This window comes from Pangasianodon hypophthalmus, chromosome 16, assembly GCF_027358585.1.
Source record: "Pangasianodon hypophthalmus isolate fPanHyp1 chromosome 16, fPanHyp1.pri, whole genome shotgun sequence".
Classification (NCBI taxonomy): domain Eukaryota; kingdom Metazoa; phylum Chordata; class Actinopteri; order Siluriformes; family Pangasiidae; genus Pangasianodon; species Pangasianodon hypophthalmus.
Genome location: NC_069725.1, coordinates 20023243 through 20035539, shown reverse-complemented (window position 1 = coordinate 20035539; position 12297 = coordinate 20023243). Strand labels below are relative to the sequence as shown.

Genomic DNA, 12297 nt, shown 5'->3' with positions numbered 1-12297 from the left:
TTCTGGGAAAATAATAGGCCATTTCTAATGTCTGACATGAGAACGTTTTTTTTGTTTTTGTGCCACTTCTCTCCATCTTAAGCCCTCCAAGATTTAAACATTGCATAAGTCTGTCTCATTATGGGTTTAATTCTCTGAAGGCAGATACAATTGCAGCAAAACCAACAAGCTGGACCTCTGGGACCTGAGAATTGTCTTTACAAAGAAAGCGATGTTATTCCCTTGGTTCAGCATAGCCTTGGGAAAATGACTAAGGTGTTATGGACTAGCAAGCCAAGGGACAATTTAGGCAGTAAACAGCCCGGTTCTGCTGACAAAGCTGACAAGATTATCACAGGCAAGCTAGTCAAGCCTGAACAAGTGATTAGGTAACTTCTAATTCTTTACAAGCTCATGCAAAGACGATTAAATGAAGCTTTTGTCCTTTGATAGATCCGTCTTTGGCTGGCCACCAACTCTGCTTTCACTCAGTTTAATCCATGACTCACTAGAAGAATGTATCAATCCACAGCTTACCTAACATGATGATCTGCATGTGGCATAGCTCCACAGCTAAATTATTTATACTGACTAAATGTTATTTCCAGGGCTGGCTGGTATGAATGCGCTAGCAGGGCTAAGCTCTCCTGGTCTCCAAAATAAAAAGACATCAGTATAAGGTTTCATTTTTGGCATCCACATCAGATTATTTCTCTTAACAGACTATTATTTAGGACGTTTCTGAAACCACCTATGGTGGTCAGAAAACTAAACAGAATGGCTCGCTTGGAAGAGAGGCTGGGGATGATTTCTTTCTAGCACAGACTGTAGATTCATCTAGCCTATCAATGACAGTTGTGTCAAGTGATTATGCAGAGTGAACAACTTGCTAGAACTGATTTCCATTTGAGCTGATATTTTTCTATGCAACTGCATTTAAATGTGTATGTAACAATTTGCCTCAAATTGAGGAGACTTCATGATATAATGCATTGCTTAACATTAATAGTTTCATTGTCAAGCCATTCATAGATATTAGAATTTAGCCCTCCCATTTAATCACAACCAGCCCTTACTGGTTATTTCCCCCTTAGTAGTTTTAATTTGAAGGAAACAGATGGGTGTGCACCTGCAAACAAAGACACGCTGAATAGATAAGACATTTTACCAGACTAAATTAGATATCTGCACTGAGATCTGCATTCAGTTTCGTAGTCAAGGTAATCAAGTTAGGAAATGAAACTACAATAGCCTCTAAATCTGCAACCGATCTCATTTGAGTTGTGTGAATAAACAAGTCAGAGGAAGGACTCTTTCTTAGAGTATTATAGTGAGCTTTTGGTTACCTAAAATGTAAACAGGATCTCATGATCCAACTTGTATGAAACACTACAAATGATTAAGGTTATTCTAAGGATAGCGTTTGTATATGTCTTACAATTTTATTCATGTGAAATCTAAAATAAAATTTACCATTTATTAACATTCCCATGAATTTTGAGTCAGATCAGGTTCAGAAATACACTCTAAAAAAAATTAAAGGGTTTTTTTGGTTTGGCGCTCTCGGTATCCATTAAAGGATCTATGCAGAGTGCATTGGTGGAGCACTTGGGAGATGCTAATGCTAACTTATTATCTATTCATGGAACCATATTCTCATTCATTACAGCACCAATCTGGCAAGAAATGACCTTGTAATATTTAACAGTAGAGTGGGAGGTACTAATGAAACAGTGAGAGCCAGTATGGCCTCGAGATTGAAGTGCTCTGATCATCAAAATTAGACTGCAAAAAAGTGCTCATGTAAAAGTGAGAGGATGTGTGTGCACGCATTATATGCTACAACTTTTGATGTACAAACACATACAATAAGGCTTTGTGAAGTACACTGAACTCATTGTCCTGTTCATGGAACCATATTGGGACGACTTGTGGTTTGTGGCATGGTGCATTATCATGCTGGAAATAGCCATTACAAGATAAGGAATACATGTGTCCAGATAGGCTGTGGCACTCAAATGATGCTTGATTGGTATTAAGGAACTCAATGTGTTCCAAGAAAACATTGCCCGTACTGTTACACCACCAGCACCAACCTGAACTTTTGAAATAAGGTAGACTGGGTCCATGGATTCATGCCTTTGACACCTTACCATCTGCAAAAATCACAGCAGAAATCAAGATTCCTCAGAAAAGAGTAGAATCCAATGTGGTCTTCTGCTGTTGTAGCCCATCTGCCTCAAGGTTCGGTGTGTTGTGCTTTCTGACATGCTTTTCTGCTCAACATGGCCGGAAAGAGTGGTTATTTAAATTCCTGTCAGCTCCTGGCTCCTCTGACCTCTTTCATCAGCAAAATGTTTCTGCGTAAACTCAAGAAACTGAGTGAAAAAATTCCAAGAGATCAGTAGTTTCTGAAATTTCTCAAAATTACCCCAGTCCCAGTCTGACACCAACAACCACACCATGGTCATAGTCCCTGAGATCACATTTTTCTCCATTCGGGTGTTTGATGTGAAAATTAACTGGAGCTCTTGACCAGTATCGGCATGACTATCTGCATTGCGCTGCTGAAACATGATTGGCTAATTCGATAACTGCATGAATGAGCAGGTGTACATGTGTTCCTAATAAAGTGGCCAGTGATCTGCATGTTCTGTATTCCTGTTTTCTGAGCCTACGTGGTATTATGGCTTGATATTTTGCTCAACTGGTAGGCCAAAAAACATCATTATTCCTTTTTGGCTTTTGCACATTTCCATGAAAGATGTGTTCCATTTTGAAGGCTATTATTTGGACCCTTTTTTTCACAGGGCAGAATGACCCTTTTGTCCGCTTCTGCTTTTTATCTGCCACTTCATACTGGGCTGCTCTTGGCTCAAGACCTCTCATCAAGGATTTAGGCTTATGGAGGTAGGCCAGTTTAGCCATTCATATGCACGCAGCATACTGTATGCTCCAATAGCAGTGAGTCAGCTCACATGTTCTCGATCAAGCGTAGCATGTACTTAAAGCGGTCAAATTGGTTCTCAGCCATCTCTCTCCTGACAGAGCTCTGCTTCGTCCCGCCTTGTTCTCCCAGGCACACCACAGTAACAATTACACCGGTGTCACGAAGACACGTAATAATCATGCAAATTAGCCGCTGCTGCTTCTGCATTTGGTTTGCCGTCACTGCTGCCAGAACCACAACTGGGTGTTAGTGTGCAGACTGGCTACACGCCAGTTCAGGCACTTATTGGTAAAGAAGAAAGCACTGAGCATGCACGCATTATAGAAAGCTTGTTTTTTTTTAGGACAGGGAGGGGAGCATGATTAACTTGATGTTCTCTTTGTTCTGTTTTTGATGTGTACCTGCAATTCGCAGCTGCTTGCTGTCCAGTTGTTATCCAGTGTTATGCAAAGCAGCAGGCGCCAAGAATCTAATGAATGATCTAGAGATGCTAATGTCCTCCAGCAGCAAAAATCTGGTCGTAATGAAATTTAACGTGAGCCAGAGAGCATGAGATATGGACTAATAAAGGCCGGTGTTGTAAGCATGAGCTTCACCTGCAATTAGCAATCAATCACTTTATGGCTTAGTGTTTATTTCTAAAAGATTAGGGGTTGTCTGTCTGGGTTGAGCATCTGAAAACGCTCTTCCCGTTTTATGGAGGAAAGGGATGTTATATCTCCATCGCAAGCGCATCTTTTACAGTCTGCAGACTATTAATGTGCATGTTTGTCACTCTCTATAAATCATTCCCAGCAGTGTTGCAAGGTGTGCTCTGCTACACAGTCACAGAGGAGCTTCACACAGTTTAGCCTTTCCACTTGACCAGTCTGAGGCTTTACATGTACCAAAGCAGTCCTCAGATGATTGACAGCTTGAGCCTTGTTTATTACTGCATTCATAGTTTAAAGTCACGTTTCGATTTTGCTTTTAAAAGCCAGGCTTTGACTAATGACAGCTGACATGAGTAAAAGACAGCATAATACACTGTTTGTGTAATGTATGGCCAAGAGAAATGTCAATCTGATTGCTAAAAACACTGCATATGGGTTCCTGGTTTTGGTCCTGCTGTTAGAAAAAAAACCCAGACAGCATTTGCAAACCCTTTTTAACCAAGATGCGAAGAATCCATTGTAAACAAATCTTCCATGAAAGGGCCAGTTGGCACATTTTAAACTGTATTTTTCTTGTTTTCACCTTTTTTCTCAGCGACGAATGCATCTGCTTCCCAACAAAGCACAAAGTTCTCTTTGCAGCTTGAATGCTATGACATTTCTTTCAGGATCTGACAGTTAGAGATCTGCTTATATGCAGTAAATCTCTCCTACAAACCATGGAGGCGCAGTTTGTGGTGCGCTCGAGTTCCTTTGATAGGCCTAAGTCTATTTTGGAGCGACACAAGTTCGTCACACTAGTTTTGTCCAAGTTCACATGTCAAACTGATCATAAATATTCATGTTGTCCAGAAGTTACCACTCTTCTGACGGCCTATTTTAGCATTATCCAAAAAAAAAAAAAAAAGATTTCTCTATACTAGACATCATCTGGTTTCACAAATTCCTATGGCTGGAATATGTCCTGTATATAGATGCTGGGTGTTACCTAATACAAATACATTGTTCAAAGTGAATAGATAATATGTTTTAAATGAATACACATGCAGACACATGTGCACTATTCTTTTTTTTCTTTGTTTTTTGCCAGATTGGGTTACAAGGCATCTGATTGAGACTAGGTGAGATCCAGCAGGATACAACATGCCATAAATCAAAACTGGGCACAAGCAAGCTGTCAGATATGAAGCTCAAATAAAGACTGTGTTCATTAAATGATGTTACTAGTTTGTTATTTTGGGAAATAGGACCATCTCAGTATGGCAGGCATGTGCAAACAGAAATAATAACTGTATGAGTGGGACTAAAAACAATCCCATGCGCTTCTCTAGTTGAGACTAATTATGAACTTGAGTGATGTAGCTGAGGTTGAGGTATTGTCAGAGCTAGAATTCAAATACCATGCTGACAGTGCTCTGTGTTTTTTTTCCCCAGTGTTCGCCAGTGCTCCTGGGGGCATCGTGGTATGGCTCATATTTGATTTGGAAAAAGAAAAAAGAAAAAAGTGTCCTGTGTAGGACTGTGTCCACTATCTCCAAATACAGATAGTGTTACATTGCATTGTGTTACACCCCTAGTAGATACACCAATCCAATACTTTTGGAATATTAGCTTCCACCAGAAGTTCTTATTTATTCCCATGGGTAAAAGTGACATTTGGTTCCTGTGACAAACCTACAGAAAAAAAATTGCAAACAAAAGTTATGGTATTTTTAGGATTATTCAGGCTCCAGCATAAAAAACAAAAACCCACAAAATAATTTCAGTGTGCTACACACAAATGTCAAACTCCTAGAATCCTATAATTACTGTGAAATTACTGTGTGCTACCGATCATATACAAAGCAAAGTCAGTTTATTCCATACTACTCTAGCCTTGGGACACAAAAACTCATTAAAGTTCCTACACATGTGGAAACTAATGTCTGACCACAACTCGGCCAAGAGTACAGGACAGTCATAACAAATAATCCAAAATGCCTGCTTGGAAACCATGACTCTTGATCAGCTCTATGTGCACAGCCTTAACAACTTAATATCACTAACAATCCTCATAATCTTAACAGGGTTTATAATTAAAAAGTTAGTTTAGTACAAGTACTGTATATCCATTTCCCTTAGCTCACAGTAATACAGCAGCTATTTCATGTGTGACAGGGAGGCAAGAGAAGCTCAGATCTGTCAGATCTGTGTTTAGCCTCTGCCTCACAAGGCATTTTCATCAAATATGAGCACAGCTGACACAGACAGTTAGTCACACAGCAACGCTGCCCTAAGCAGTGGAAAAGTTCAGGACTGCAGGATAAAATGTGCTACACCACTGCGCTCCAGTGTGTGCTCATTGAATAACACAGTTATCCTCCTGAGTCACAAAATAGACCATTATGGTGAGCTTTTGTTTACCTAAAAAATAACACATAATCTCAAGATCCAACTTGTATGAAACACCAATATTCAAGGTTAGAATAGATGTTTGTAGCTTTTTTTTTTTTTTTAACAGATTTTCCACCCCAACTACATCTCAAAAACCACACAAAAAGAACTGAAACTTGCCCAAAAATACCAGGTATTGTAAAAGGGGGGACACATTGTTCTTCTTTTTCTTCAGTCTTTGCATGGAGAACAAGGTCACCATGGTGTGCACGCATTTCTGATTTGCTTTATCATCACCTGGTATGGCCATTATCCGCTCCATAATCCCCCTTTCCCTCTCCCAATCTTGCAATATATCTTACAACAGAAATGGTTCTGTATGTTGTAGATACTCTGTCTGCACTTACACTTTCCCTTTGTTTGCCATCATCTATGGTTGTGGAAATTGATTCGATTTATTAGATCTCAAGCATAAAATACCACCCACAGACTTTCTTTTTCCACCTGCGACCTCGTTCCAGTACAATTTTACTAGAATTGGACTTGTTCCATTTCAATTCTAGCCCAATTTGCCGTTAAAAAAAACACACACACAACCCTGGTAACCCTGCTTACAAGCGCATTCATATAAAATTTAACATAACCTTTCTTGTTCATTAGATTTTCCATGAATTTTGAGTCAGATCAGGTTCAAATATACATTTCCATACGGTTCCATCCAGCATCCTAAAGGGTTCTTTGGTTTGTCACTCTGAGGAACAATTAAAGCAGGGATATTTAACTAAAAGATGTGAAGGTTGGCTTCCATAAAATTCTGAATGGTGGCAACAGTTTTTCAACCTTCTAATGCTTAACCACTACTGAGCTATTCATGGCTATAAATAAGACTCATGAATTTGAAGTGGCTATGTTTTGTTTCATAGTGGTGACTTCAACAGACGAGATACATCTTTTTTGAAGTTAAAGAGGAGAATAGACTCATAAATCTCTGTCTAATCGTCTTTAAACATTATGATTTCATCATGAACTTTCTTCTTTTTTGTACAAGCCCTGTTGTCACTTCACAAATCAGACCAGAGAGGGTAAATGAAATGAAACAATCTGTGAAAGCCAGTGAAAACTCTTCCTCTTTCTGATAAGCAGGAACTAAGTATCTGCTACTGAAGATGCACTGCGTCATGTTTTTTTTTTTTTCCATACATTGAGCGCTCTTTCCATTAAGTTCAGTCTACTACAATACTTCGCTGGATCTGCATTTAAGGATCTATGCAGAACCATACAACAGATGGTTTCCCTTTTAGAAAGGTTCCGAGTAAAGCCACTTCAGGAAGGTACAACTAATAAACATTCAACATACCATGGAGGAATGCTTCGGTTTAAGATTGCATAGTTTATAGTAGGACTGTCAACATGTTAATAATGTGTTAATGTAATACATTCTTAATGGTACCTTTCTATACCATTAACACATTTACCATCTATAGTCCAGGTAAATGGACTTGGGATGGTAAAATGGGTCCCCGGTCCACTCCTGAGCTCGGGTTACGCTCTGTGTGGAGTTTCGCAGGTTCTCATTGTGTCTGGGTTCTTGGGTTTCCTTCCACTTCCCTGAAAACGTGTGTGTACGGTGTCCTGCAATAGACTGGTGTCCCATCCAGGGTGTATTCTCACCTCATGCACAGTGTTCCCAGGATAGGCTCCAGAGCCAACATGACCCTTACCAGGATAAAGCTTTTACTGAAAGTGACTCCTCGTTGTTTGCTTGCTGTAATTTGCTATGGTTAAATGACAGAAAGAACAGCTTACGTTTTAAATTCAGAGCACTAGGCTCCTGTAAGTAACCTTTATTACCTTGAGGTTACAGTGTATTATGTTAATAAATGTCAGAAATTGTGTTGACATGCTCTGGTTGTAATGTAAATGGTAGAACGACACTATGCTGTAGTAATGGAACAGAGGAGTGAACCATAAAAACAAGTTTGCAGACTTACAACTCACAGCGTGTATAGGGACCATGATTGCAGCCATGACAGAACTGCCTTTGGAATACTTGTCCTGCACAGGCTCAAACACTTTACAGTGTGTTTTAGTGTGTTCAGAACAGCACGTTCGAGAATATTCTACAACCAAATCCTAAAAACTTGAGCTCTTAAACACAGTTCACCAAGTTTTTCAAAATGTGATCGTGATTAAAATGTAATTAACAACATTAAAATACTGAGATTAATGACAAGTAATTATTTGGCATCTCTATATATGTTTATACATCCGGTGACAATGTAAAATAAAATAAAGTGTTTCTCACTGAATATTTGCTAAATCACAAGTACAATAAAAAGGCAGTTTACCGGGTTGGTTGAGGCTGTAGTCCTGGTTGGTAATGAGGAAGAGAAACTCCTCGCAGGTCTTGTGCTCTAACAGGGGGCTCTCGCGCATGCAGAGGTCAGTTATGAGGGCCACCGCCTTCTCACACACCATGTCATGCTCCTTCCCGATGGCGCTCATGCTCCTAGACGCATCCTCAGTGTGACGGCGTGACGGGCTCCTCTGGAGGGATCGGCACACATACGCTCGCCGAGCTGCACCCTTGTGTCCACATGAACGCTGTGCTGTCTCTCAAGAGTATGTCTCTGAGTGTGTGTGCGCCAGAACATCTTCAGTGCAGAGATATGTGTGTCAGTGGTTGTGTGCGTATAAAGCGTGTACAGTGTGTGCGTGTGTGTGTGTGTGTGTGTCTATGTGAGTGAATACAATAAGTGTGTGTGCGCAAATGCGTGGGCTTAATGATTCATTTGTGCCCTCGGGTGTCCCAGAAGCAAGGATTGTTGCATCACATTAAAATCTGGAGCTCGGCAATGGGGACGCAACAGATGAGCCCAGCAGTGCGATGAAGTCGTGTGGAGTGCAGTGTGTGCCCCCCTCGTTCTCCCCTCCCTCTGCTATGTAATGAAAAACTCTTCCCTCTGCTCTCCTTCTCACCAGTGGGTTTGTTTTTCTCAGGTCAACCTGCCCCTCTGGTGTATGCATCTCTCTTGGCACTCATTCCCCAGAGCTCTGCACCCTATAAGTGCCTGCTTTATGAGTGTATGTGTGTTTGTGTGTGTGTGTGTGTGTGTGACATACAATATAATTGCTATTATCTGAAGACTATTTGTCACTATGCAGCTGTGACTTCATTTTTGTATAGTTCAAGTGGCTGTTGTTAAATGGCAGACTAAGGGAAAATCAGTTTGTAAATATGCTTCATCTCAGTTATTTTTGTGCATTATTTAAAGGTGTAATCCAGTTTTTTTTTTTTTGCAAAGAATTTCGAAAAGAATTTCCTCTGTGCTGAGAAAATAACTGAAAACCTATTTACTAAAATGTGAGTCAAGGGCCAGTTGTTTCAAAAGACAGGAATCATACACAAAGTTCATAGAATGGGCAGGAGAACATTAAACAGGCAGACAACATTAAACTAGGGTGACCTATATCCAGAAATCAGGCGGGGTCAAAACCAGGACATACAACGGGAAATAACAAACAGTAAACATGGGAAACTAAGGCTTGGGAACGCAAGATAACTGTCATTAAGACTTTGCAATGAGACAAAGAAACAATAGGGTAGAAACAGACAAACTAATCAAAGTGAAACACAGAACAGCTGAACACATTAGGGTAATAAACCAATGATAAGACAGGGGCGGAGACAGGACTGAAACCAAAACAAAGACACAAAAGCACATGACGTAAACTCAAAGCCAAACAAATCAGCACAGCACCCTGACCTCTCTTCAGACATAAAATTAATGGCTTTTCACCTCCTACAGTTTCAGCAGCAGTTGAAGGAGGGCTTCTGATTGAAACCACATTATATCTTGAGTGATATGTCTTTTTTTTCATAGCAGGGCCATTAAGCAATGCTCACTCTCTTGGTCAAGGTTTCCGGGTCACCACATCTGTGATATTGAGACAAATTCGCCTGATACAATCTCTCTTTGTCCCATTCATGCAATAATAATAGTTTTTGGCTCCGAGTAAATCTTACTTAGCATTAGTGTTCACGGTAGAATATGTCAAGCAAGTAATAAATCATGACAGAATATGCAGTTATTGGAAAATAATTTTTTAAACCCTAGTGGTCAGATTACATGAAATTCTGACATGGTGTGTCCTCAGATTTGACAATGAAAATGAGAATTGTGATCAGACATACCACAATTCTCCAGCATTTATTCAATGTAACATCTACCACATGTGTAACATGTATGATTGCCTCAGACAAGAATTTCAGCATACTGAGAAATGAACAGAAAATCCATTTACTCAAAATTCACTTATAATGGAGCAGTTATTGGAGCAGTCAATACGTCTTTAAAGGATTCTGTAAGAAAGTCTTACAGAATTGTTCTAATGTAGATTAATTCAACTTTCCAACACAAGACTTATATAGTAGCATGTAATTCTGGTTATTTACACTTTCCCAAAGGTTTTCACTCTTATTTTCGACAGCACATAATCACAAAATTTTGACCTCTTCAAAAGTAGTCTGTTCTCTAGAAGGATGAATTTAGATTTAGATGTTTGACTAAAGAATTCCTGAACTTTTCCGTCAATAACTGCCCTTAAACTTGAACTTGAAACTTGAAAAAATTATGAGTTACATAAGTGAGTAAATAGGTTTTCCATTATTTTCACATTAGAGGGAACATGTTCCAACCTTTCTCTGTGGTAAAAGCACATATACTAATTTAGAAAATTTAGTAGCTAGAGATGAGGTTGAGCAACACTGAAGTATTTCTTTACTGTCTAGTTCATCCATAGTTGGTTTATATTCAAGTGACCCATCATTTAGGTCCGAAATTATTACATTTTCAAGGTTCATGTACAAACGGACCTGCGGTTTCGGCACTAAAAATGGGGAGCAACTGCGACTTTGGTATATGCAGTGAATCACGCAATAGCAAGTGTCATAACTGTCAATATGATGAAGCTTTCTAGGGGGAGTAGTTTATTTATTTTTGGAAGGAGTCCCCAGTGTCAGTGCTATGTAACAGTCAGAGGTAAAGCTGCAACTTTACGTTTTCCAGCTCAGGAAAGTCTTCAGGACGTTGCACTTTGGTTTCTTGGTAACATGACAAGCTGCTATTTTCGTACTAAGCTCAGAAGAAAGGGAAGGAAAGACTTTTTGTAGTTGTGACAGTGTAAGTGATAACAAGAACTAATTTGTTTCACAGATGTTCCGCAACATTAAGTGGAACTATGAAAAAAAAAAAAAAAAAAAGGATGACATCATTTTTTAATTAATAAAAAATGCAATCATTTGTAAATCCTTGTGGTATAACAGCATGCCATGTTGTGTTTTATTCCTTACTAGTTCAAGTAGTAAATCTTTATACTTCCTTTTACCTTTAGGTAGATACCATCTCATTTGTTATGACTAATATTCTGCCTTCATGTAATTCATTAAATCCATTAGGAATTTTGAGTGAAATATAAGAGAATAGAATTAATGCATATAAGCACCATACTCCCAGCCTAATCAAGCTTTTTTTGCATGGTTAATTTAATATTGCACTTCTTCATAACTGTCTGGAAGTTCTATGAGCTCTGTGAAATGGCTGAAGTTTGTTGCTGACTAGTCAAGAGTTTGCCTGTTTCCATTACTCAGAGTTTTTCTTAGTTAATGAGCACCAAATCAGCTCAGTCAGACAGCAAAGAGTCTTTGCTGCAAAGCCATCTTTCCATTTCCTTTTCTACTGTGCCACTCTGGATGACCCGTAATGACCGCCTGCTTTACAACTGCCAGTGGTTAGGCCATATATGCTATTACATGCAGATAGAGAGTCTGTAAAAGGTCTGGAACAAGATGTTTTAGACAGAAAACTAGCAGTTTTTCACCTCCTACAGCTACAGAAGTGGTTTATTAAGGCTTTCTGATGTCTTGAATAACAGTCTCCTTTTTTGATGATAGAATTTCTTTCAACACTCCTCACTCTTTTCTTCAAGGTTAACAACCACCATGTAGGCAAGAGTGTGAAGGCTTGACCTGTTTGACCCGTGAAGGCTTGACTTGCTCTCTTTGTCACTTCTCATTTTGAATATAAAAGCTTAGCTCCAAGCGTACTCTTACTGTATGAACTCAGATTTGTGGATCTTATTTCTTACCTTACGTAATATTCAGATGAGCACCTTCTTGGATCCAGGGGTCTATTTTTTATCAAAGTATGCATAGAACAAGTTCTAAATTTGTGTGGAAGTGCTGCCAGTGTGTATATGTCTGTGTGTGTGTGTGTGTGTATATATATGTGTGTATATATATATATATATATATATATATATATATATATATATATATATATA

The 12297-nt window shown here is 39.1% G+C and overlaps 1 protein-coding gene across 1 annotated transcript in view; it reads right to left on the bottom strand.

The window, feature by feature from the left end:
• syt6a (synaptotagmin VIa) overlaps positions 1 to 8736 on the bottom strand; it is a 69195-nt gene extending 60459 nt beyond the window's left edge. The window contains exon 1 of the mRNA XM_026921359.3: positions 8304 to 8736. Coding sequence (XP_026777160.1) covers positions 8304 to 8460 — 157 coding nt within the window. The 5' untranslated portion in view covers positions 8461 to 8736. The remainder of the gene's footprint in view (positions 1 to 8303) is intronic.
• Between the last annotated feature and the right edge of the window lie 3561 nt (positions 8737 to 12297).